At 45.4% G+C, this 24396-nt stretch overlaps 1 protein-coding gene and 1 long non-coding RNA gene across 7 annotated transcripts in view; one reads left to right on the top strand and one right to left on the bottom strand.

Annotated features, from left to right (window-relative positions):
• LOC123330955 overlaps positions 1-21727 on the bottom strand; it is a 31605-nt gene extending 9878 nt beyond the window's left edge. For 2 of the 5 annotated variants that reach the window (XR_006547309.2, XR_006547311.2), the window contains exons 1-2: positions 21172-21727; positions 19192-19304 (exon numbers count right to left, since the gene is read on the bottom strand). This is a non-coding gene — a long non-coding RNA (uncharacterized LOC123330955). Of the gene's footprint in view, positions 1-6146; positions 6247-15202; positions 15639-16720; positions 16835-19191; positions 19305-21171 lie in introns of those variants that run through there. The other 3 variants (XR_006547308.2, XR_006547312.2, XR_006547310.2) reach the window with 3 other exon arrangements.
• LOC123330954 (histone-lysine N-methyltransferase PRDM9-like) lies at positions 19762-23669 on the top strand. Of its 2 annotated transcripts, none has more exons than XM_044933698.2 (2): positions 19762-20889; positions 22542-23669. In XM_044933698.2, exons 1-2 carry the CDS (start codon positions 20622-20624, stop codon positions 23213-23215), a joined length of 942 nt encoding a protein of 313 aa, XP_044789633.2. In that variant the 5' UTR covers positions 19762-20621; the 3' UTR covers positions 23216-23669. The 2 variants fall into 2 exon arrangements, with proteins under 2 accessions (XP_044789633.2, XP_044789634.2); XM_044933699.2 differs by having other exon boundaries at positions 19763-20889; positions 22545-23669.
• Positions 23670-24396: the final 727 nt, after the last annotated feature.

Raw genomic sequence — 24396 nt, 5'->3', positions numbered from 1 at the left:
AATGGCGGACCCATTTTATTGGCTAAAAAAGCCAGGTTGCAATCAGCACAAGACGAACTGTTTTAGGTATAAATTTTAATGTAAGCTCCATGGTAACCACAGTAAAAATCTAGAGTAGATGCAAGAAATATAGAAAGGGGAAACAATACCCCGATGAAAAGCCACCAATTTACAAAAGTAGGCAGAAACAAAGGGAAAGGGAATCAATGGAGACAAAAAACAACCAGAAAGCAATCACTCAGATGGCAGGAGTCAGCTCTTACATATCAATACCCAGTCTAAATGCAAATAGAGTGGGTTCACCAATAAGAAGACACAGATGCTTAAAAAAAAAAAAAAAGACCCAACTATATGCTGTCTACAAGAAACTCACTTCAGCTTTAAGGATACACAAAGGCTCAAAGTGAGGGGATAAATAAGGGTATTTCACAGGAATGAAAACAGAAAGAAAGGGGGCATAGTAATTCTTATATCAGACAAAATAGACTTTAAGAAAAAACGATAACAAACATCAAAGGAGGCCATTGTATGACAAAGGGTTAATACATCAAAAAGTATACACACACATACACACACACACACACATATGCAAATATATAAAACAACATTGGATCACCTAAGTATTTTAAGCAAATAATAACAGATCTATAGAAAAAAAAAAAATAGACAACATTACAACCAGAAAAGACTCATGAATAGACATTTTAGAGAAGCCAACCCGTGCGTGATCAGATGACGAGAGTCTCAGTGGGCTCATTAGGCACTTGTAATCATTCTTTCTGTCTGAGTAGCTCTCTCTTTTTGATGCCCTGCCCCACACATATCACCTTCTGCGCCTCCCTGGCTCACCTGTGTTCTCAGATCAGGGCTTTGCTGGGCTGCATCTGGCTTCCCCTCCCTGTACCTGCAGCATGGAAATTGCCTGAAGGCAGACAGCCGGAGTCTTCAGATGGATTTGTGAATCCATCTTCACTCTAGGAACTTAGTCCTGCATGGCCTGCTGTCCAGGACCTGAAAACAGTTGTTTCGAGTATCTTGTTCAGCTTTCTAATTTCCACTGCCAGGTGAGGACATTCAGATACTGTTCCTCTTAAAGCTGGAAGTGGAAGTCACATTTTATTTTTACAGACACTCTTTGAATCAGTAATTCTAAATCAGGTAACCATATATGTTTGAAAGTATATGTTTGAAAGTACCTTTTGCTTCATTTTCTGTGTTTTGCTCTTGCAAATGTAAAAACAAAACCAAATATCAAGAGACACACTAAAACAGGTTTTGTTTTCTGTTTTTCCTGGTTGAACTTTATGCCAACAAATCCTAGGTAAGGACTTAGGAAGCTGCAACTCCAGGGTGGCAAGAATAAAGCAGCAGCATGCACCTCCTGCAGCGCGGCAAAAAAGGCTCTCTGGTACCATTAAGATCCCTGTTGATTGCAGATCCTGTGATCTTGCTGGTGCCTTGACTTACTGTATATTGTCACCCTGCTTATTTAACTTATATGCAGAGTACATCGTGAGAAATGCTGGGCTGTAGGAACCAGAGATCAAATTGCCAACATCTGCTGGATCATCAAAAAAGCAAGAGAGTTCCAGAAAAACATCTATTTCTGCTTTATTGACTATGCCAAAGCCTTTGACTGTGTGGATCACAAGAAACTGTGGAAAATTCTGAAAGAGATGGGAATACCAGGCCACCTGACCTGCCTCTTGAGAAACCTGTAGGAAGAAACAGTTAAAACTGGACATGGAACAACAATACATGGTTCCAAATAGGAAAAGGAGTACATCAAGGCTGGTGGTTTGGATGTTTTTATTTTAACTTTGGTAAGAAACAAAGAAAAAGCTACTCCCACCTTTGACTCACAGCTGCCAGGTAGACAATGAGACCCCAGCCAGCACCCTGTGGAGCACTCACCCAGCTCACGCCGCCTCCCTACCAGACCAGGGCCCTGTGGTGCAGGCTGGGCGGTCGCTTCTGGTTGTGTTCCCAGCCCCTGGTGAGGCTTCTGGTGCCCAGGAGGGGCTCAGGGCACGTCAGCAGAGAGAACAGGGGCAGGCTGAAGGCCATGCGGGTCGGTGTCCAAGGAGAGTCAACAGTGGCTGTGGCAGGGCCACCTCTGCAGACCTTTGTCCCCACCCAGTGACCACGGCGGGTGTTTACTGAGTTGAGGAAGGGGAACGATCTGCAGCCAAAGCAGACAGTCTTGGCCGCCGGGCACCATGTCCGCCCCCACTACAACCATCTCTGTCTCAAGCACTCGGCCCGGGCCCGGCACTGCCCGACGGTCAGCAGAACATACCAACACCCTAGGTAGTTCGTCCTTTTCTTTTTTCCTCCTTTCGGATACTTTATATACTTTGTGGGTTTGGGCACTATTTTCATGACTTTTATTTGCAAGAAAGAGGATAAAGCTATGCTAGTTTGCTAGGGTTGCCAGAATAAAATACCACAGACTGAGGCTTAAATAACAGAATTTCATCAGGTTATCCCATCTCACAGCGCTCAGCTGCTCAGAGCTCTCCCTTACTGTGCTATTTTCTCATATCAGCAGTTATGTTTCCTCTTTGTTGCTGATTTTAGTTGTCTTTTTTCTTAGTCAGTATATCTAAAGATTTGTTACTTTTGTTGACCTGTTTGAAGTAACTTTTGTTTAAAATTGAATCTTGTCAGGTTATAGTGTATGGTTAATGTTACTAATATAGATATCCTAGAAATTATGTGACAACATTTTACCAGGACATATCAGATTTTCATGAATTTCACATTTCCTGGTTGAACTTTATGCCAACAAATCCTAGGTATGGACTTAGGAAGCTGCAGTAATGTATTGGATTCTGGAAAAACATCACCAACAATGAAATGTAAAGCTGTTAATGCATACATTAAAAAGAAAGCTCAAATAAGCAACCTATCTTTACCTAGGCAGAAAGGGGAGCGCAGACCAAACTCAAAGCTAGAAGAAGGAATGAAAATAGTTAAGATTAGATCTCAGATAAATATACAGAAGAGGAAAACCAAAGAAATCATTTGACGTCTAGCTAACTTTGGGGTGCTTCAGAGGGCCCCTGAGACATCCCAAAGAGAGATATTAAACTACCTGAGTTCACTGGACATGTTAAATTACATGGGACGTGTTGTCAGAAAGAGTGATGACTCTTCTCAAGTTATATTGTGTGGTTGACGATACTAATATAGATATCCTAGAAATTCTGTGACATTCATGAAAGTCTGATATGTTCGGTAGAATGCTGTCGGTTAGAGTGCTCGTTATTGTATCCAGTGTTTCAGGTCACAGCAGTGGCCAGATCACTTTGCCAGTTTCAATTCAATCAGGTTTAAGCACGCCTTCTATGGCTTCACACGGTGCCTTTGCAAAAGTACTGCTCCTTCAAGATATATGGAAAGGACTTTTCTAAGTTTACCCATAAACAATTTTTTTGTTTGTTTGTTATCTGGTAAGCTGGTCAGACTGGAATTTAGTCTACTCTCTAGGTTAAGAGAACACAGTTTGCTTAGAATGAAGCTTTCAATCACAGATTATGAATTTCTTTACCTTTCAGTGATTTATATTTGTTTTTATAATTTTTTTTACTTCAGTAAAGTAAATAAGCATTATTTAAGATTATGGTACATGTAGGATGGACCAAGCTTTCCCCACTCCTGCAAATTCCCTTAACCCCTCAGATTCTTCTGATGGGACTAAGGTCTCACTTCCCTCCAGAGGGACAATCCAAGCTTTTTATCAGCTGATCTGCTCCTGATATCAGAGTCAATTTGAGCATTATTTGGTCTATAATTTAGGCATGAAACTATGAGTACATAAAGGAAACATGACTTTTTGATGCAGGATGGCCATGATATTCCTTGGATTTCAGAGAAAATTGGTTAAAATGAAACTTTTTTTTTTTCCCCTTGGAAACTGCAAAGCTGGTTCTTTTAGCATTTGCAATTGAAAACCTCTAAGTTGTAAGGCCAGTTTTCATTCCAGTCCCAAAAAAAGGCAATGACAAAGAATGTTCAAACTGCCTCACAGTTGCACTAATCTCACATGCTAGTAAAGTAATGCTCAAAATTCTCCAAGCCAGGCTTCAACAATACATGAACCGTGAACTTCCAGATGTTCAAGCTGGATTTAGAAAAGGCAGAGGAACCACAGATCAAATTGCCAACATCCACTGGATCAAGGAAATAGCAAGAGAGTTGCAGAGAAACATCTATTTCTGCTTTATTGACTATGCCAAAGCCTTTGACTGTGTGGATCACATAAAGTGGGGAAAATTCTTTAAGAGATGGGAATATCACACCACCTGACCTGCCTCTTGAGAAATCTGTATGCACGTCAGGAAGAAACAGTTAGAACTGGACATGGAACAACAGACTGGTTCCAAATAGGAAAAGGAATATGTCAAGGCTGTATATTGTCACCCTGCTTATTTAACTTATATGCAGAGTACATTGTGAGAAACGCTGGGTTGGATGAAGCACAAGCTGGAATCAAGATTGCTGGAAGAAATATCAATAACCTCAGATATACAGATGACACCACCCTTATGGCAGAAAGGGAAGAACTAAAGAGCCTCTTGATGAAAGTGAAAAAGGAGAGTGTAAGAGCTACCTTAAAGCTCAACATTCAGAAAACTAAGATCATGGCATCTGGCCTCATCACTTCATGGCAAATAGATGGGGAAACAGTGGAAACAGCAGCAGACTTTATTTTGGGGGCTCCAGAATCACTGCAGATGGTGACTGCAGCCATGAAATTAAAAGACACTTACCCTTTGGAAGGAAAGTTATTACCAACCTAGACAGCATATTAAAAAGCAGAGACATTACTATTCCAGCAAAGGTCCATCTAGTCAAGGCTATCATTTTTCCAGTAGTTATGTATGGATGTAAGAGTTGGACTATAAAGAAAGCTGAGCGCTAAAGAATTGTTGCTTTTTAACTGTGCTGTTGGAAAAGACTCTTGAGAGTCCCTTGGACAGAAAGGAGATCCAACCAGTCCATCCTAAAGGAAATCAATCCTGAATATTCATTGGAAGGGCTAATGTCGAAGCTGAAACTCCAATACTTTGGCCACCTGATGTGAAGAACTGACTCATTTGAAAAGACCCTGATGCTGGGAAAGATTGAAGGTGGGAGGAGAAGGGGATGACAGAGGATGAAATTGTTGGATGGCATCACCAACTCAGTGGACATGAGTTTGAGTAAACTCCAGGAATTGGTGATGAACACGGAGGCCGGACATGCTGCAGTCCATGGGTTGCGAAGTGTCAGCCATGACTGAATGACTGAACTGAACTGAGTAGAATTTACTGGTAAAAACATGGGCTATGGAGTCCACTTGTGGAATTCCCATTCTGGCTCTAACAATTTTGATCCATGCACTCTGGACAATATTTCTTAATAGTTCTGGGCTTCATCATTTTGTGTGTGTGTGTGTCAAAATGGATTCCTTATATGGGTAGGTTTATTTTGAGGATTATGCAACAGAAAATATGCACTATGGAACATAGTGTTCTCCATACATGTCTGTGTGTGTTTGTGTGCATGCTCAGTCGTTTCTGACACTTTGTACATCCATGGACTGGGTAGTCATCAATAAATGGTAGCTATTAGTCATTAAGTAAAGAATCATAGAGAATGGCATTCAATATATTCCTTGCTATGCTAAGTTGCTTCAGTCGTGTCTGACTCTGTGCGACCCCGTAGACGGCAGCCACCAGGCTCCCCCCGTCCCTGGGATTCTCCGGGCAAGAGCACTGGAGTGGGTTGCCATTTCCTTCTCCAGTGCATGAAAGTGAAAAGTGAAAGTGAAGTCGCTCTGTTGTGCCTGACTCCTAGCGACCCCATGGACTGCAGCCTTCCAGGCTCTTCCGTCCATGGGATTTTCCAGGCAAGAGTACTGGAGTGGGGTGCCATTGCCTTCTCCGAATATATTCCTTATCATCCACCTAAATGACTCAATGAATGATATAAGTAATAGTACCTAAAATAGTAAATATCCACACTTTTCTGGCCATTGGTATTTCCTTTTTCTTTCTTGTCATTTATGAATCATGTCTAGTTTTGGCACATGATTGCCCAAATAAGAAAGCAGAGTTTTGATGGTTATAAATAAATGTATAATACAGAAGTCTACATACCTTTGAAGGAAGAGCCATTTTAGAAAGAGCATCAATGTCATGGCTCTTCTGCTGAATAATGCAGGCAGGATTTATATTATTTGTAGATTGATGCCATTTCCTTAAGAGATTATACATATAGGTGAGTATTAAGTGATTGCTTTGTTAGATAGTATTTTGCACTAAATGAGTTCTCTGGAGAAATAACAATTGGGTACAATGCAGATTTGCCATGGGGCCCAACTGGTTTCTAGTGCTTTTCTTTTTTAGATTCCATGTCAATATTTTCCTTCATACATTGGGAAGTCTACATCATAATATTGATGTCTTCCATCGATACTCATGCCATATTCTGTTACCCGTAATATTAGTTTAATCCAATTTAACACAATTTATTCCACACAATTATCATAACTTTGTGCCACCACCTATTACCATCTCACTTTGGGTTATGAGTTGAAAAGTTTAAATATCCATATATCAAAATCTTGACTCCCAGTACTTCTGAATATGACTGAATTTGTAGATATAGTTTTTAAAGAAGAAATTAAATTGTAATTGGTTCAAATAGTGCATCCTAACGCAAGATGTGGAGAAGCCAATGGCAACCCACTCCAGTATTCTTGCCTGGAAAATCCCATGGATGGAGGGGCCTGGTGGGCTGCAGTCCATGGGGTCACTAGGAGTCGGACACAACTGAGCGACTTCCCTTTATTTTTTCACTTTCATGCATTGGAGAAGGAAATGGCAACCCACTCCAGTGTTCTTTCCTGGAGAATCCCAGAGACGGGGGAGCCTGGTGGGCTGCCGTCTATAGGGTCACACAGAGTCGGACATGACTGAAGTGACTTAGCAGCAGCAGCAACGCAAGATGACTGTTATCTTTTTAAGAAAGGAGATTAGAACATACACACAGGAAAGATTGTGAGAGACACAGGAAGTGATGGCTGTCTATAAGCCAGACAGAAGCTTCAGAATGAAACCAACCCTACTAACATTTTGATCTTGAATTACTTACTATCCTCCAAACTGGAAGGAAATCAGTCTCTTTTGTTTAAGCCACCCCAGTCTGTGGTACTTAGTTATAGCTGCTGCTGCTGCTAAGTTGCTTCAGTCGTGTCCGACTCTGTGTGACCCCATAGACGGCAGCCCACCAGGCTCCCCCGTCCCTGGGATTCTCCAGGCAAGAACACTGGAGTGGGTTGCCATTTCCTTCTCCAATGCATGAAAGTGAAAAGTGAAAGTGAAGTCACTCAGTTGTGTCTGACTCTAGTGACCTCATGGACTGCAGCCTACCAGGTTCCTCCGTCCGTGGGATTTTCCAGGCAAAAGTACTGGAGTGGGTGCCATTGCCTCCTGCATTAGTTATAGCAGCCCTTGCAAACTAATATGTTCTGCCTTCAGTAGACAAAGAGACTGCTTTCATATTCAAAGGAAGTTTTGCTTCTTTGAAGAGTAGTATCATTTTTAATATATTTCAAACGTTTACAGTACACATTCAAAATGTGCACAAAACATAAGTTTACAATTTATTGAATTTTTTCAAAGTAAAAATGCCTTTATGACCAAACTTCTAAACTGAATAGAAGACCAACACTACATCAGACAAACTTCTCATCTTCTTTCTGAGTCAGTATTCCTCAAGTTGGATGAATGTTTACTTTTAGCACTCTACATAGTTTGTGTCTTTTTCTGAATTTTACACACGTGAAATCAAACAGAACACATTCTTTGATGTATAGTCTTCTGGTGAAAACTGTTGATATCTGAACATTATGTTAATGATTGCTTTAGCTTGTTTGGACTGCTATAGTAATTATAACATAAGCATTTATTTATCACTGTTCTGAAAGCTGGAAGTCTAAGATTGGATTGGGTTCTGGTGAAAGCATTCTTCCTGGTTTGTAGATGGCTGTCTTTTTGCTGTGCCCACACATCACATGGGGCAAGGGAGTGCCCTGGGCTCTTTTATGAGGGCACTAATCCAGTTCATGGGCTTCCCTGGTAACTCAGAAAGTAAAGAATATTCCTGCAATGCAGGAGTCCTGAGTTTGATCCTTGTGTAGGGAATGTTCCCTGGATCAGGAAATGGCAACCCACTCCAGTATGTGCAGAACCACATGGACAGAGGAGCCTGGTGGGTTACAGTCCATGGGGTCACAGAGTCCATGGGGACACGACTAAGCATGAGCAGGCACCAATTCAGTTCATGAGGGCAAAGCAAAGCCTTCATGACCTAATGACTTCCCTAAAGCCCCTGCTTCTAAATAGCAACAGTTCTTTTATAACTGTAAGTGTAGAGATCAAGTTGACAACATTCATTGAATTATGGAGAAGGCAAAGGTGTTCCAAAAAAACATCTACTTGTGGATTGTACTCCAACTATACCAAAAAATCTGGAACAAACAACCTCATTTAAAATGTATAAATCTGAACACCTGGCCAAAGAAAATATACAGATAGTAAACCAGCATATCAAAAATACTCAAAATCATATATCATAAGGAAATTACAAACTAAAACAACAGTGAAGTAGCACTGCACACCTATTAGATCCAGGAAACTCAAAAAAGGGGGGCGGGGGTCGGGGCTTCTCTGGTGGCTCAGTGGTAAAGAGTCTGTCTGACGATGCAAAACACTCAAGTTCGATCCCTTACCCAGGAAGATCCCACATGCCACAGAGAAACTTAGCTGGATTTTTCCTCAGCTAAACAAGGCTCACCTGTGACCTGAACACTACATGTCTAGTACTTAGTAAACAGCTTTGAAAAAGTGTCCAGACAAAAATTATCACACAATTATACACAGGAGCTCTACTTCTAATAGCTAAAAACTTTCAAATATCAGGATGTCTTCAGTAGATGACTGTGTAAACAAATTGGGATACATCCAAAGTGGAGGGGAGCAAATGCCACCCCAAAATATACCCCTTCAGCATGAGAATTAGTTGGACTCAATTAACTTTTTTATTTTAAGAGGACACATGATCATCTCTGAAGCCCAAGTTCAAGGCGGCTCTTCTGAGTCACATTTACAAGAGAAATCTCATTTCAAAGGAATTCTCTGTATATATCAGATAGAAGGATGGTGCTCTTGTGAAACTCTTTTTTATCAATAGGGAAAGCTAAGACGTAAATCTGTACAACAACCATACCCTTCCTCTCCTTTAGTTTTATTTTTTAATATTTATTTGTTTTTTTTATTTGGCTGCGCCAGGTCGACCTTCACTGAGGCCAGCCAGATATTCAGCTGCAGCATGCAACAGCTGCATTGTGGCATGGGAGATCTAGTTCTCAGATCAGGGATGGAGCCTGGGCCTCCTTCTTAAGGAGTGTCCAGTCTTAGCCACTGGACCACCAGGAAGCCCCTGTTTTATTTGTAGATGAAGATGGTATCTAAGGTGATATCTTGGGCCATTTCAGTCACTGACTCAGTTTCCCGAGTTTCTCCAAAGCACGCACAAGGTGCACATTATTAAACTGGTTTGCAAAACAAGGAAAGGTAATTCATACTACAACACTGTATGCTTATAAATATGTAAATGGTAAATGGCATGTTATTTATTTTTAATTACTATGGGGAAAAAGAATGTAGTATTGGTACCTGTTACAAAATGAATAAACATTAAAAACATCTTTAGTGAAAAAATCCACATAGAAAAGGCCACCCAGATCCCATATTCACCATGTCTGCTTTACATCTACCACGTTCGTCCAAATGTCTGAAAAGCTCAGTAACAGTCAAAAAATATTGGATAAGGATGGGAAAAAGATATTTTCATACAATTGGACAATTGCTGAAAGTGGAAGTGGGGCTGTGGATTACATTATAATGTAGAAACTATATGATTTCCTGATTTTGGAGATTATGTGCTGGTTCCACAGGAGAATGCGCCCATTTTGGATAAAACGCATGGAGTGTTTTAGGTGATGTGGCAGATGTGAGTATTTTTTTACCATTATTAAGAGTTTCCTGCACATTTTAAGTTACTGAAAAGTAAATTATTTTTCGAAACAACCATGTCAATACCACAAAAGAAAATCAGATCAGACAGGCTTGAAACTTTCTTATAGAGGCCAGGAGTTCAAGGGAAGCTGTGATGCTCATTGCCCTTGAAGGAGTCCACATGGAATTTACAAATAAAATTTCCCACATAACTTCACAAAAAGTTGTTAGAATACATTCAGTAAAGTTGAAAAATTTGGGAATCAATTTACAATCATATAAAATACCACAATTTACAATCTAAATCAATATACGAAAATCAGTCGTGTTTCTATACACTAGTAACAATCAGAAACAAAAATTAAGAAAAAACTTAACCAAGGACATAAAAGACCAGTAGTTAGAAAACTAGAAAGCACTGATAAAGAAACCAAAGAAAATACAAATAAACAGAAAAATAGTCCATGCTCGTGCACTGGAAAAATGAGTTATTAAAATGTCCATTCTAACCAAAGCCATCAGCAAATGCACTGTACTCATAATATCCAATGGTATTTTTCATAGAAATATAAATATTCCTAATAATATTCTGCAACAACTAAGGACCCTGAACAGCCCAAAAGACTCTGAGAAAGAAGAATGAACCTGGAAGCATCTTCCTCTCTGACTTCAAACCACATCACAGAGCTGTAGTAACCACAACAGTGAGGAACTGGCACAAACACAGGCACAGGGACTCGAGGAAAGAATAGAGAGCCCGGGAATAAAGCCACATGTATGTGGACAGTTCATGAAAATCAAGCCAGGAACGTGCAAAGAGGAAAGGACAGTCCTTTCAAGAAACAGTGACAGAAAACTGGCCACCTACACCAAAGAACATCACTGGGCATCCTCTAGATCATCTAACAGAAATCTAACTAAAAACTCGCCATTTTGCACATGGAGCTCTCCCCTACCCCCCACCCCCCGAGTGCTCTGAGATGGACCTCCGGTCAGCGCTCAGCTGGACACAGGAAACGTCTACTTCATCCTCATTTTTCCCTCTTGCAGTGACTCCTTGCTGGTGGGCATTGAGGCAACCCCCCGTCCTCTGAGCCTGGATGCAGCCCCGTTATCCAGGAGCCCAAGCCCTGATGGTGCTGAGGAGACAAAGCTCCCACCAGCTGGTCACCGAGCTGAGTCTGAAGGCAAACGTCCTGTCCCCACAGGTCAGAGGAGGGGTTGGCGCCCCAAGCAGGCCACCAGAGAAGAGCAGGCAGCCCCGCGCTCATAGACCCCAGAGGGCTCACCCAGAACCAGCTTTGCTGCGAGCACTCAGACTGGAAACCCAAACTGAAATGGAGCCAAAAATCTCCATGACCCTGCTCAACACACGGCTGGGGAACAATTGATTAAAATTGATTAAAAACCATACAGAATGAAAGGAACATAAACACAAACTTTGCAACTGACACCACATTTCAATTAAAAACTATAAACATTTTAGAAAACAACAAAAGATCTACATGACCTCGAGTGTGGTGATGAGTTCTAAAACACAACAAAAAAGCCAATATACAAAATGTTTTAAATAAATTAATTAAAACACTGACTTTTAAAAATGTATACATTCACTCTGTAAAGGGCCTTACTCAAGAAAACGAAAGGACAAAGTGTTAGGGGAACCACTAACCAAAACCACCTGCCCGTCCTTGCCAGGCACCAGAGAAACCACTTGCAGGAGTCATCTTACAACAGGAGGTCCTGGGTAAGAACAAGGAACTAACAAGCTACCACCAACCAGAATTCAGGAAAGGTCAAAGGAGATAGGAAACTTCAATCCGCAGGTCTTACCAACCTCCCAGGATCCTCCTTACTAGAATCCACCTTGGATGAGTGATGCATATGCCACCAGGAAGGACCCCAATTCAGAATGACTGGCCAGAGACAAACTAGAAACTAACCCAATGCCCGTAAAACCTGAGACTGTGAGCCACATGGCAGAGCAGTTCTCTCAGCTTCCCTCACCCTCCTGCCCTCCACTCAGGCAGCCCTTCCCAATAAAATCTCTTGCTTTGACAGCACATGTCTCCTCAGACAATTCATTTCCAAGTGTCAGACAAGAGCCCACTCTCAGGCCATGGAAGGGGTCCCCCCTTCCTGCATTAAAACAACAAACCAGGAGAAAATATCTTCCAAATGTGTATCTGTACAGAAGGAAATGGCACCCACTCCAGTATTCTTGTCTGGGAAATCCCATGGACAGAGGGGCCTGGCGGGCTACAGTCCAACAGCAGGGCATTTTTGAAGAGAGGAAACAGTCCCAGGAAAGTTGAGGAGCTCACCAAAGGCCCCAAAGCTTTCAATGGCACAGCCAGAACTGTGGCTGAGCACCCCCAGCTCCCAGGCCTCTTGATACTGGCCTCTCTCACCAGATACAGCTGTGACAAACTAGAATCTAAAACACGGCTGAGGGCTTCCCTGGTGCTGAGTATTAAAGAATCTTCATGCCAATGCAGGAGACGTAGGTTGGATCCCTGTCCATGCTGCGGAGCAGCTAAGCCCACGCACTGCAACCACTGAGCCTGTGTTCTAGATCCTGGAAGCTGTAGCTACTGAGCCCATGAGCCCCGGAGCCTGTGTCCCACAACAACAGGAGCCACAGTGAGACGCCCACACACCACAACCAGCATAGCCCCTGCTCGCCAGAACTAGACAAAAGCCCACACGACGAAGACCCAGCACAGCCAAACATTAATATTTTTAAAAAATGCATATCTGATAAAGAATGTAAACTCAAGTTATACCAAGAACTCTAGAGAAAACAAACACATAAATAATTGGTAAAGACTGAAACAGACACCTGGACACAAAGGGTACATAGACAATAAACAACCATAGGAAACACCTGGCCACAGAGGGCACACTGACAGTAAACAACCATAAAAAACCTACTCAGGATCCTGGTGGGATGCATGCACAGCCACCTTTGGAAGACAGTCTGACAGTTTTTTCCAAAGCTAAACAGACTCATCTAGGATGCAACACTACACCTCTTGTATTTAGACAACAGCTTTGAAAAACTGTTCAAACAAAAACTAGCAGAAAATAATGCACAGTAGCTCTATTCTGGGTTAAAAATTGGTTAAAAACTGAAAGACATCAGAACGTTCTTCTGTAAATGAATTCATAAGCAAATTAGGGCACATACACATCAAGGGGAGCAGAATATGCCACCCCAGCTTGTGTCTTTTGGACACCAGGATCATTATGGACTGACATTTAAAAAAACAGCAGATCCAGGAGAATGTTTGAAAATTCCCTTTTAGGAATTAAATTTATATTTATTAGGGAAATCTCTACTTGTAAGGCTGTCTCCACCTGTGTACCAGAAATGGAAGGATAACTAAGTCTTCAGAGAAGCTAGTCCATGGAGATGGCCTGGATGTAAATCTGCATACTATCCACACCCTTGATTACTGTGCTTTGCCTCCAAACCTCCCAAATCATTCCACCGCTACCCCCCACCCCACCCCCTAATATCTTTCTTTTGTTCTTAGCTAAAGATAGCACATGAGTTACAGGCTTGGGCCATTTCAGGTTTTCCTAGGTACCTTACAAGCATATAGGGGGTATGCATGGTACTAAGCTTCTGTTTTCCTCCAGTTCATCTGCCTTTCATTGTGAGGGAAAGTCTCAATGAGGAAAACAGAAATATAAAGGGAACATTATTTTTCCTCCAATACACATGCAATGGAATAGTATTCGGAAATATAATGGAATGAACCATCAAACCAAGCAAAATCCATGGATGACTCTTACATGTATATTGCTAAGTGAAAGAATCCAGTCTACACACTAATGACCCCATTTATATGACATTCTGAAAAAGGCTAAACAGACTTAGAAGAAGATTATGAGGTAGGAGGTTCAATATTCCATCTAATACATTACAGATGAGATGGTTGGATGGCATCACCGACTCGATGGACATGAGTTTGAGTAAGCTCCGGGAGTTGGTGATGGACAGGGAAGCTTGGCGGGCTGCAGTCCATGGGGTCGCAAAGAGTCAGACACGACTGAGCGACTGAACTGAACTGACATTACAGATGAATATCTACCACTGTGCATTTGTATAAACACATAGACCTTTAGACCTCAGTTAGTAAATCATAATCTATTCAAATTTAGTTATTTAGGACATGGAGTGTCTAAATGACTTAGAAATGCATGGAAAAAACTCACTCTTTGTTGGTGGCAGGGCCGGCATAGGCTGACGGAAGCTGAAGCACCAGCAGGTCCTGAGGATCTTAGCGCAAAGAAAGCCAGAACTGGGGGCACAGCAGGCCCCCACCCCATCCCAGTCCTCCTGCTTCCCAGCCCACTCTCTGGGCCTGGAGGAGGGTCCTCTCCCACCAGTCCGGTGTGGACACACGGGCAGTGTCACTGCGTGGTGACAGCCGGGCACACGGGGTCCCTGGGCCACATGCAGCCGCCCAGGGCTTCCAGGAGCCCATGTGCAGGCGCCGGGACAGACATCTGACACACAGACTCACCGCCTAAAGTGGAAACACCTGGTTCCTGGGAATCTGGAATTTAGCTTTTTTAAGGCCCTTCCCTCGGTCCTCGCCCTTCTGGGCTTCTGTCTCCTCCTGACTCCTCCCCCTGAGACCTGTGGCTCACAGGAGCCTCCCCAGGACCTGAGCTGCTCAGCAGCTCCCACTGTGGTCCAGCCTCTCAGAGGGGCTGCTCCACCGTCCGTTGTGAACAGGGGAACTCGCCGTGGAAAGGCCCCTGCGCGACGGTCAGGAGACAGCTGCGCAGGGACGGCCAGGCCCACGCCGCTGGGGATGCCGGGTTCACGGCCTCTGTTCTCCTAGTAAGGGCCTAGGAGATCCCCTCGGTCCTTCTGGAAGTGTTCTGGAACGCGAGTACAGGAAGCTAGCGCACACTTTCCGTATTCCAGTCCTGCAATGCGGCTCAAGCCTTTTCCCTTCACGACCGCACTGGCAGTGTCGGGAGTCATTTGGATCGTTCTTCCGTTTAGTTGCTCTGATTAACTCCAAAGACCACATGCCTACACGCGTCTCTAACTGGAGCATGCACGGCCCCAGTTCCAGGCACGGGGGACGCAAAACAGAGTGTGATACAGCTTCCTGGGGCATCATGTTTATTCCCGGTGCTTTAGAAGGACACCCATTCAGCCTGAACTAACCCCACAATGTTCCAAAGCCGAAACACCAATGGTCCTGAGGAGACCCATCTCCTGCCAGCTTGAAGTGAACCCCACAGTGTCCCAAGGCCAAAGCCTGAGCAGGTCCTGAGGAGACCAGACTCCCGTCAGCAGCCACACGTAGCCAGATGCTCAGGCAGAGCTGGAATTCCGCTGGGGGTCGGGGTGGGTCGGGGAGGCGGGCTCCTCGCTCCGGGCCAGCCAATGGGAACTGCAGCTCAAGCCTCCCTCAGCTAAGTGGAGACTCCGCCCCTCGGGGCAGTTCTGCTAGGTCCATTAAACTCTGGAAATTCAGACTGAAATATTGCCAATATCCAAAACTTCTCCAAAATAGTTAAGCAATGATGAACTTGAAACTGTAAAGAATGAAATGTAGTCACCAAATTCACTCAAATTTATTAACAGACACTTAAATTTTGAAACTATCAAAATTGTGGAGATAAACATAGAAAATCTACATGACCCTGGGTTTGGCCTGTATATCATGAGCTTTGAGTTTTAACACACAAGCTGTCAGTCCACAAAAGAAAAATATTGTGGGCTTTATAGAAATAAAGATGTCTATTCTGAAAGACCTCATTCAGAAAATCAAAATACAAGCCACAAACTGGGAGAAACTATTTGCAAAATTCATATCTGATACAGGATTTGGACACAAAATAGACAAAGACCTCTTGAACAACCGTATAAACAATAAGTAAAGATCTGAACAGACACCCAGCCAAATGTTACACAGATAGTACAAAACAGAAACAGGCTCAACATCATACACCATTAGGGAATTACAAATTAAAGTCACAAGCTATCACACTACACATATTAGGCTGCTAAACTCTGAATATATGACAATACCAATCGCTGGAGGCTGAGGAAGAGCAGGAACGCTCCCTCACTGCTGGTGGGATGCATGCACAGCCACCTTGTAACACAGTTGGGCAGTTTTCTCCAAAGCTAAACACACCTCACCTTGGGATCCAACAATCATACTTCCAGTATTTAGGAAACTGCTTTGAAAAATCCATGCCCAAATGCAAACGAAGATGAACTTAGGCACAGCAGCACTATCCATAATAGTTAAAAGCTTGAAGTAATCATGGTATCCTTCAACAGATGAATGCATAATCAAATTGGGGTATATCCATGTCAAAGCAAGTAGAACATGCCACCCCAAAATACGCCTCTCTGCTGTGAGGATTGCTTAAGTCAACTTCCATGGGGGGTGGGGGGGGGGATGCGGAAGAGGACTCTCAGTAAACTAAGTAGCAATTGCCATTTTGTGATGGACATTTACAACAGAGAAATCTCTGCATTTAAGGCTTGTCCCTGTTTGCACCAGAAATAAAAGGACAGTTAAAACTCAAGTAACTTATCAATGGAGAGATCCTGACTTAAATCTATAAACAATCATACCCTTCTTTACTGTGTTTTGTGTAACTACCTTCCATAATGGGCTTCTCCCATTCCTCAGGGTCTTGTTTTTAGCTGAAGATGGGATTTAAAGTGATGACTTTGGACATTTCAGGGAGTGACTCCGGTTTCTTTGGTAGCTCCCCTGTATACAGAAGCCATTTGTTGTTTTAGTCACTAAGTCATGTTCGCCTCTTTGTGACCCCACGGACTGTAGCCCGCCATGCTCCTCTGTCCATGGGATTCCCCAGGCAAGAATACTGGAGTGGGTTGCCATTTCCTTCTCCAGGGGATCTTCCCAACTCAGGGGTCAAACCCAAGTCTCCTGTATTACAGGCAGATTCTTTACCACAAAGCTACCAGGGAAGCATAGGGGAGGTAGGCTTCTGTTTTTCCTCCTGGTGATTTGTCTTGTATTATGGAAGGGCAGAGTGAAAATTGTTTTTCCTCCCATACACATGCAATGGTGTATTACTCATCAGTAGTAAGGAATGAACCACCAAACCTTGAAAAGCATGGTTAACTCTCATGTGCTATCACTCAGTGAAAGAATACAGTCTGGAGTATGACTTCATTTATGACATTCTAGGAAAAGCAAAGCTACATAGATGATAAGCAGATCATCTGCTGAAGAGGGCTGAAGTATTCCCTGTGATGCTTTAGGATGGACCCTGTCACTATGCGTTTGTCTACACTCGTCGATTTGTATAGCCCAAGGGATCAAACAATCTACTCAAGTATAGTTATTCAGGGTGTAGGAGAGTCACAGAACAGAACACACAATGCAACAAAACCTAACCACATTAGAAATGCACTGAAAAGATCTCTCACTGTAGGAGATGGGGAAAATGTGTTGACTTTGGAAATGAATGAATAGATACACAAAAGGCAAAACGGCCTGCACGTAAACACTGGGCTTCATTTTACAGAGATCTTTCCAGAGTGCTGCTGCTACTGCTAAGTCACTTCGGTCGTGTCTGACTCTGTGCGATTCCATAGACGGCCCACCAGGCTCCCCAGCCCCTGGGACTCTCCAGGCAAGAACACTGGAGCGGGTCCCAGAGTGCAGTAGCTAGCGATTCTGAGACCACTGTACACGTAATCTGAAGAGGAGAAAAGAGCTGACAAATGCAAATGCTGGGGGCCAGGCTCCTCGCTGCAGGAGTGGGAAGTTACAGATAAACAAAGAACAAGAGGACAAAGCTGAGCCCCTGACCACCACTCCTTATGGCTCTGAGTTGTGTCCAACAGAACCACCATCACCTGCACGTAGGTGCTATAACTCACCTGCCCCCTCCTGGCCTTTCCCCTTCCTCCCTGCTATGATTCCAGTGACATTTCCAGCCTGCACCCCTCTCCCAGGCCAGGTGAATCTGTCCATCCACGGCCTCCCCATCTCATCCTGGGGACTAATAGGCCGCTTGAGGACTGCGATCCTGCTGCTCCCCATGCCCAGGAGGCAGCCCCAACTTCTCCAGCTGCGGAGCCCAGACACCTGGTGTAACTGAGCAGGAGCCTATGGGGCCCTACCAGAACAGACCCCATCCCATATCCTCTGCTGTAACACCTCTCTGAAGTATGGAGATAATTGTATCTGAGGCACATTCAGGGAGTTGTTTTACAGCTGCTAAAAGCCCCACTGAGTGGAAGAAGTTAACTACTTGATGAGCATGAACACGTCACCCCCAGAGTGTCCAGTGCCAGAGGATTTGTGAGGTTAGCTGCCTGTTACCTCACCAACCAGAGAACCGTGCACTAGTGAATCACATACTCTGTGACCCCCCCCTCCCCCACCGTGTGGCCCGTAAAACTGCTTTCCTGAAGCCCTCAGGGATTTCAGGGTTTAGGACACGAGTTACCTGTCTCCACGTATTGGTGCCTTTACAATTAATGCTGCACTCTCCTTCACTGCACCTGGCGTCAGGCAACTGGCTTTACTGCACTCAGGTGTGTGGACTCAAGTTTGGTTCAGTAACACGGAGGCCTCCCAGGTTCCCAGTTCCCTGTGCCCCAGGGACTGTCAGCTCCTTCTCCAGGGCATATGGCCAACCCCCACACTAATTCCCCTCTACACCCTCAGCCTTGCTGCTGCTGCTAAGTCGCATCAGTCGTGTCCGACTCTGTGCGACCCCATAGATGGCAGCCCACCAGGCTCCCCCATCCCTGGGATTCTCCAGGCAAGAACACTGGAGTGGGTTGCCATTTTCTTCTCCAATGCGTGAAAGTGAAAAGTGAAAGTGAAGTCGCTCAGTCGTGTCCGACTCCTAGCGACCCCATGGACTGCAGCCTTCCAGGCTCCTCCATCCATGGGATTTTCCAGGCAAGAGTACTGGAGTGGGGTGCCATTGCCTTCTCCAGTCCTCAGCCTTGGCCCAAGCCTAATCCCTCCATCAGGCCCTACAAAGCTCCCTGCCCTCACGGTGTGTCTCACATCCCACCCAACATAGTCTTTTTGAAGCCTGAACAAGACCATGCCCCGCTCCTCCCTGTGATTCCCCTCACCTGATGAAGCCAGGCCTTGATCCGCTCCAGGTGACTCCAGGATCCTCATTCTCTCCAGATCCCACCTGTGTGGCTGCTGTCTGTGCCCATCTATATTGGCCTGTGGTGATCTCCTAAAATGAGAATTATTTTATATACAGATAATGGGGTGAATGGTGGCCCCAAAAGATGGGCCCCCCCCCAGAACATGAGAACAGGGCCATATCTGGGAAAAGAGTCTTTGTAGATGTAGTTAAGGATCTCAAGGTAAGGTCATCTAGGGTTAGGGTGACCTTCAATCCAGCTGACAGAGTCCTTAAAAGAGATGAAAGAGGACACAGACGAGAAGGCTCGTGAAGATGGAGGCAGAGATGGGACAGAGGGGGCCACAAGCCCCAGGACCCCTGGAGCCCCAAAGCTGGAGAAGGCAGGAAGGACCCTATCCTGGAGCCTCTGGAGGGACCTCAGCCCTGCACCACCTTGATCTCAGGTGTCTGGTCTCCAGGATGAGGAGAGGATGAACTCCTCTTGCTATAAATCACCCAACATGTGGTCGTCTGTTAGAGAAGCCACAGAGAACTCACACAGGCCCTGCTCTGTAGGATCCTAGAAGTGTGGGTCTCACTAAAGGCAGATGGAGGATGGATTATAGAACCCTTAGAGTCAGCACTGGGCCCTGAGAAATGCTAAAGCAGTGGCTGGACCCCAAAATGTTGAGGGATCAAGTCTGAACCCTGTTCCTAGGGGTACTGGCTGCACATGCCTCCCCAGGTTCTTACACCTGGTCACGTGGTGTAGTAAGTATCTAGTCCTGACTGAGGACATTTAATGTCACTGTTCACATTGCTCATTAAGAACCCACCAGTTACACAGGTGAAAACCCAGTTAGGATGCTTGCTACACCAATGAGCAATTCTGAAGATGGTGGGGGTGGGGACTTACATGCAGACAACAGCCCTTCCACTCTCCCACCCTCCTCCACACTCCCGCCCCCACCCCCACTCCCACAAGGAGGCTCCTCAGTGGGAAGCTGGGGGACCACACAGAGGCATCTTGAAGTAAATGCTGCCTGATCCCTAGGCTAGCTGCTCCTGAACATTCTCCACCCATCCCAGTTAAAATACTCGAACGTGTGCAAAAAAATTAGAGATACCAAGGGAACATTTCAGGCAAAGATGGGCTCAATGAAGGACAGAAATGGTATGGACCTAATGGAAGCAGAAGATATTAAGAATTAAGATAAGCAGAATACACAGAACTATACAAAAAAGATCTTAATGACCCAGATAACCATGATGATTTGATCAGTCATCTAGAGACAGACATCTTAGAGTGTGAAGTCAACTGGGCCTTAGGAAGCATCGCTATGAACCAAGCTAGTGAAGGTGATGGAATTCCAGCTGAGCTATTTGAAATCCTAAAGATGATGCTGTGAAAGTGCTGCACTCAATATGCCTGGTAATTTGGAAAACTCAGCAGTGGCCACAGGACTGGAAAAGGTCAGCTTTCCCGGCCTTGACCCCAGGTATGTGAACTGGACCCGGGACGATGAGGAGCAGAACCTGGTGGCCTTGCAGTATCACGGGCAGATCTTCTATGGAACCTGCCAAGTGGTCAGGCCGAGTTGTGAGCTGCTGGTCTGGTACGGGGACGAGTATGGCTGGGACCTCAGCATCAAGCGGGACAGCAGCGGGAAGAGCGAGCTCGCGGCCGGGAGAGGTGAGCGCCACCCCTCTTCCAGCGCCCCACCCCATCCTGGGGAGCCTCCCTGGTCTGATTCCGAAGCAGAGTACAATCCAGTCCAAAGTCAGTCGAATAGCAATTAAAATGCCTCAGAATATGATTCATTTCCTATGACTATTAGGAAAGATTTTGATATTAAAAATGCTAGTTCTAATTTTCAATATTTTATGCAAAAAAAAATATGTAACATCACATTCTGCTGAAAGGCTTAGAAGCAAAAAGCAAGTTTTCTGGCACTTACCAGCTCTCTCCCCTTACCTGTTTCTTCCTCATTTCCCCCCATTTCTAAGCGACACATGTGCAGTGATTGTATTCAGTTCTGTTTCAGTTTGTTGTCATGTGAGTTCATGCTCTGTGCCAGACAGGGCTCCACGCACCGAAACAGACAGAACCACTGCCCTGGGGCAGCATGGGCTTCATACCAGACGGGGCTGGTGCGCCGAGGAAAACCAGTGCAGGAAAAGCGCCTCCAATCAGCGTGAGCAGAGGGTGGGGTGTGGTGCAGGATGGTGGGCAGGGTCTCTGCAGAGATAACACCTGTGGGAAAGGATTCCAGGCAGGGGAGCAGCCCGTGCCACAGCCCCAGGGCCGGGAAGAGAGGCCATGCCAGTGGTCGCAGGAGGAAGCACAGAGGGAGAGGAAGGAGGCTGGACGGGACAGGAAAGCCTCAGGGCCCGTGTCCATGTGCAGGCCCCAGGGGTCTTCCTGGGCGACACAGAACAACCGTGAGGCTTTCAGCTGCAACTGGCATGTTCTCTGTGCTAAGATGATGCTTTGGTTCATTTTTGGGAAGAGACAGCAGCGGGGAGTCCCCTCACAGGTCAGTTCATTGCCAGACATGAGGGGAGAGTGCGCTGGCTGAAGATGCTTGGGAGTGAGGGTGTGAGGAGTCTGGCTGGAGATGTATTTTTAAACAGGACTTCCTAGTGCATATTAAATGGGCTAAGACTGAGTGAAATAAATGATGTGTGAATACTGGTGAGGCTGGAGAAAGGACATGCCTTTACTTTCTGATTTATGGAAAACTGAGAGAGGAGCACTTTGTGAACCAGTTGGGGCAGCAGGAGCCAGAGACCTGTAGTCAGTGGGACCTGGGCCGCTCGGTCTTACCCAGTCTGAAACCCACTTCCTACAGAGATCGACACAAAGGCTGCTCTTTGAACCAGGAGCCGCAAAGTCAGCTTTACTCACACCTGCTCTAACCACCCACTGTGCTGCCTCCCACATGCAGAGAGCTCCAGGCCAGGCGCCCCTAACTTAATAGACCCTTTCCCCTCCCAGGGAGCCGCTCAGGGGGATTCCCCCTAAGTCATCAAGTCTTATCTCTCAGTGTCACATGGCCACTGTGACATGACTTTTCAGATACGTACACGCAGGGAAAGGTCCCTGCAGATCCTCCTCTGCCTCTGATGCTGCTGGAAGGTCCCCAGTCTGGGTGATAAGTAGAAAAGGCCCTTGACACATGCTTCCTGGATTTCTGTAGACATGGAGAATAAGAATGGATGGAGAAGTGGACTGTAAAGACACACTTGATGGGAGACAAATCGCACACCATCAACACTTAGATGATCAGTGGGGTGGCCTTACCGTGGCAAACCAGCTACCTGACCAAAAGCTTCCTCTTTCAGCAGAACCGAAGCCCAAGATCCACCCACGTGCCTCCTGCCCTCTGGCCTTCTCCAGTCAGAAGTTCCTCAGCCAACATGTCCAACGCAATCACCCCTCTCAGACCCTCCTGAGGCCATCTATAGGAGACCAACTCCAACCAGAGGATCCCTGCCCAGACAATCAAAATCAGCAGCAGCGATATTCCAATCCACACAGCCCAAGTGACAAACCTGAGGGTCGCGAGGCCAAGGATAGGCCCCAACCTTTGCTGAAAAGCATAAGGCTGAAGAGGATTTCAAGGGCCTCCTCCTACTCACCCAGAGGACAAGTGGGGGGTTCTGGGGTGCATGAGCGAATCACAGAAGAGCCCAGCACAAGCCAGAAACTGAATCCAAAGGACACAGGAAAATTATTCATGGGGGCAGGGGTCTCAGGGATTATAAAAGTCAAGTACGGAGAGTGTGGGCAAGGATCCAAGGATAGGTCAAGTCTCATCACACACCAGAGGACACACACAGGGGAGAAGCCCTATGTTTGCAGGGTGTGTGGGCAAAGCTTCAGTCAGAAGTCCCATCTCAACAGACACCAGAGGACACACACAGGGGAGAAGCCCTATGTTTGCAGGGGGTGTGGGCAAAGCTTCAGTCGGAAGTCCCATCTCAACAGACACCAGAAGACACACACAGGGGAGTAGCCCTGTGTTTGCAGGGAGTGTGAGTGAGTCATGACCAACAAACCACATCTTAGCCACAGGAGAATTACTGCAGCCACCCCATGCTTCAGCTCTAAGGGGGCCTCAGAGGAGGTCTATGGCCCGTTACTGTCCCCAAGGGTATGAGGAGAGACTTCCCAGGTGGTCCAGGGGCCAAGACTCCAATGCAGAGACCCATGTTCAACGCCTGATTGGGGAACTAGCTCCCACATGCTGCAACAAAGACACAGAGCAGCTGAATAAATAAACACATAAATAAATATTTTAAAGAAAGAGTGTGATAAGCACAGAATTAATTGATTAAATAGACAGTCCATTTTCATGACAGGAGAGGAGGTAGATAAACAGCAGAGGGTTTCTTAAGTGTTCTGGAGATATTCATGCCAACTGCCTTCGTGGTTTTTTGTACTCCTAATAAATTTTGTCTCCAAACAAATCTGAAGCCCAGACTATGTACTCGTTTCCCCCTTATTACTGACAGCTGTGGGGTCCACTGGTAGCTGAACCCCTGGGAAGGCATAATTCTGGAGCCAACTCAGGTCACTGGACAGTCAGTTCCTGGGTCCAGGGAGAGGAATCTAAGGTTTGAGACAGACTCACCAGGGAAGAGAATTCCCAGCCTCCTGGGAAGTGTGGCCTCTCCTCCTTATAGACCTTGACTCTCATTTGGCCTCTCCTGGCTGCCCTCTGGTTTCCTCTGACTTCTGTAGCCTCAAAGCAAAGGCCTCATGCACGTAAGTGTGTGTGCGTGTGTGTGCCTGGCTCAGCGTGGGCCATCTGGTCTTTGCCACTCCCTCAGGGTCATCACAGCATCTGGACTCCAGATTCGACCACAGGGGTCCAGTTCTCAGCCCTGCCCTCAGCAGCTCTATGACCTGGGGCAAGATGCTCAGCCTATCTGTGTCTCTATTCTCATCTGTGATACAGGGTGGGAGCACCAGCATTTTGATCAGTTGCATAAGCACAGGAGGAATCTGGCAGAGGCTGGCTGAGAATGCAAGCCCTGCCTCTGCTGTTCTGTGTGTTTTTTTCTTTAATCTTATTTTTTTAATTGAAGGATAATTGCTTTACAGAATTTTCTTTTCTGCATGTCCTTCAGCCCCCACACCTTCCAGGTCTTCAGAGCTAGACGGGGAAGGGGCCGTTTAGGCACTCGGCTGCTC

The sequence above is a fragment of the Bubalus bubalis genome, chromosome 21, assembly GCF_019923935.1.
Source record: "Bubalus bubalis isolate 160015118507 breed Murrah chromosome 21, NDDB_SH_1, whole genome shotgun sequence".
Taxonomy (NCBI): Eukaryota; Metazoa; Chordata; class Mammalia; order Artiodactyla; family Bovidae; genus Bubalus; species Bubalus bubalis.
This window is presented reverse-complemented; position numbering and strand designations above follow the sequence as displayed.

Excerpts from the sequence above, each read along its gene's own strand:
- LOC123330954 (XM_044933698.2), top strand. The coding sequence starts at position 20,622 with ATGCCTGGTAATTTGGAAAACTCAGCAGTGGCCACAGGACTGGAAAAG. Across the intron at positions 20,890-22,541 it reads CGAGCTCGCGGCCGGGAGAG|CAGAACCGAAGCCCAAGATC; the intron begins GTGAGCGCCACC and ends TTCCTCTTTCAG.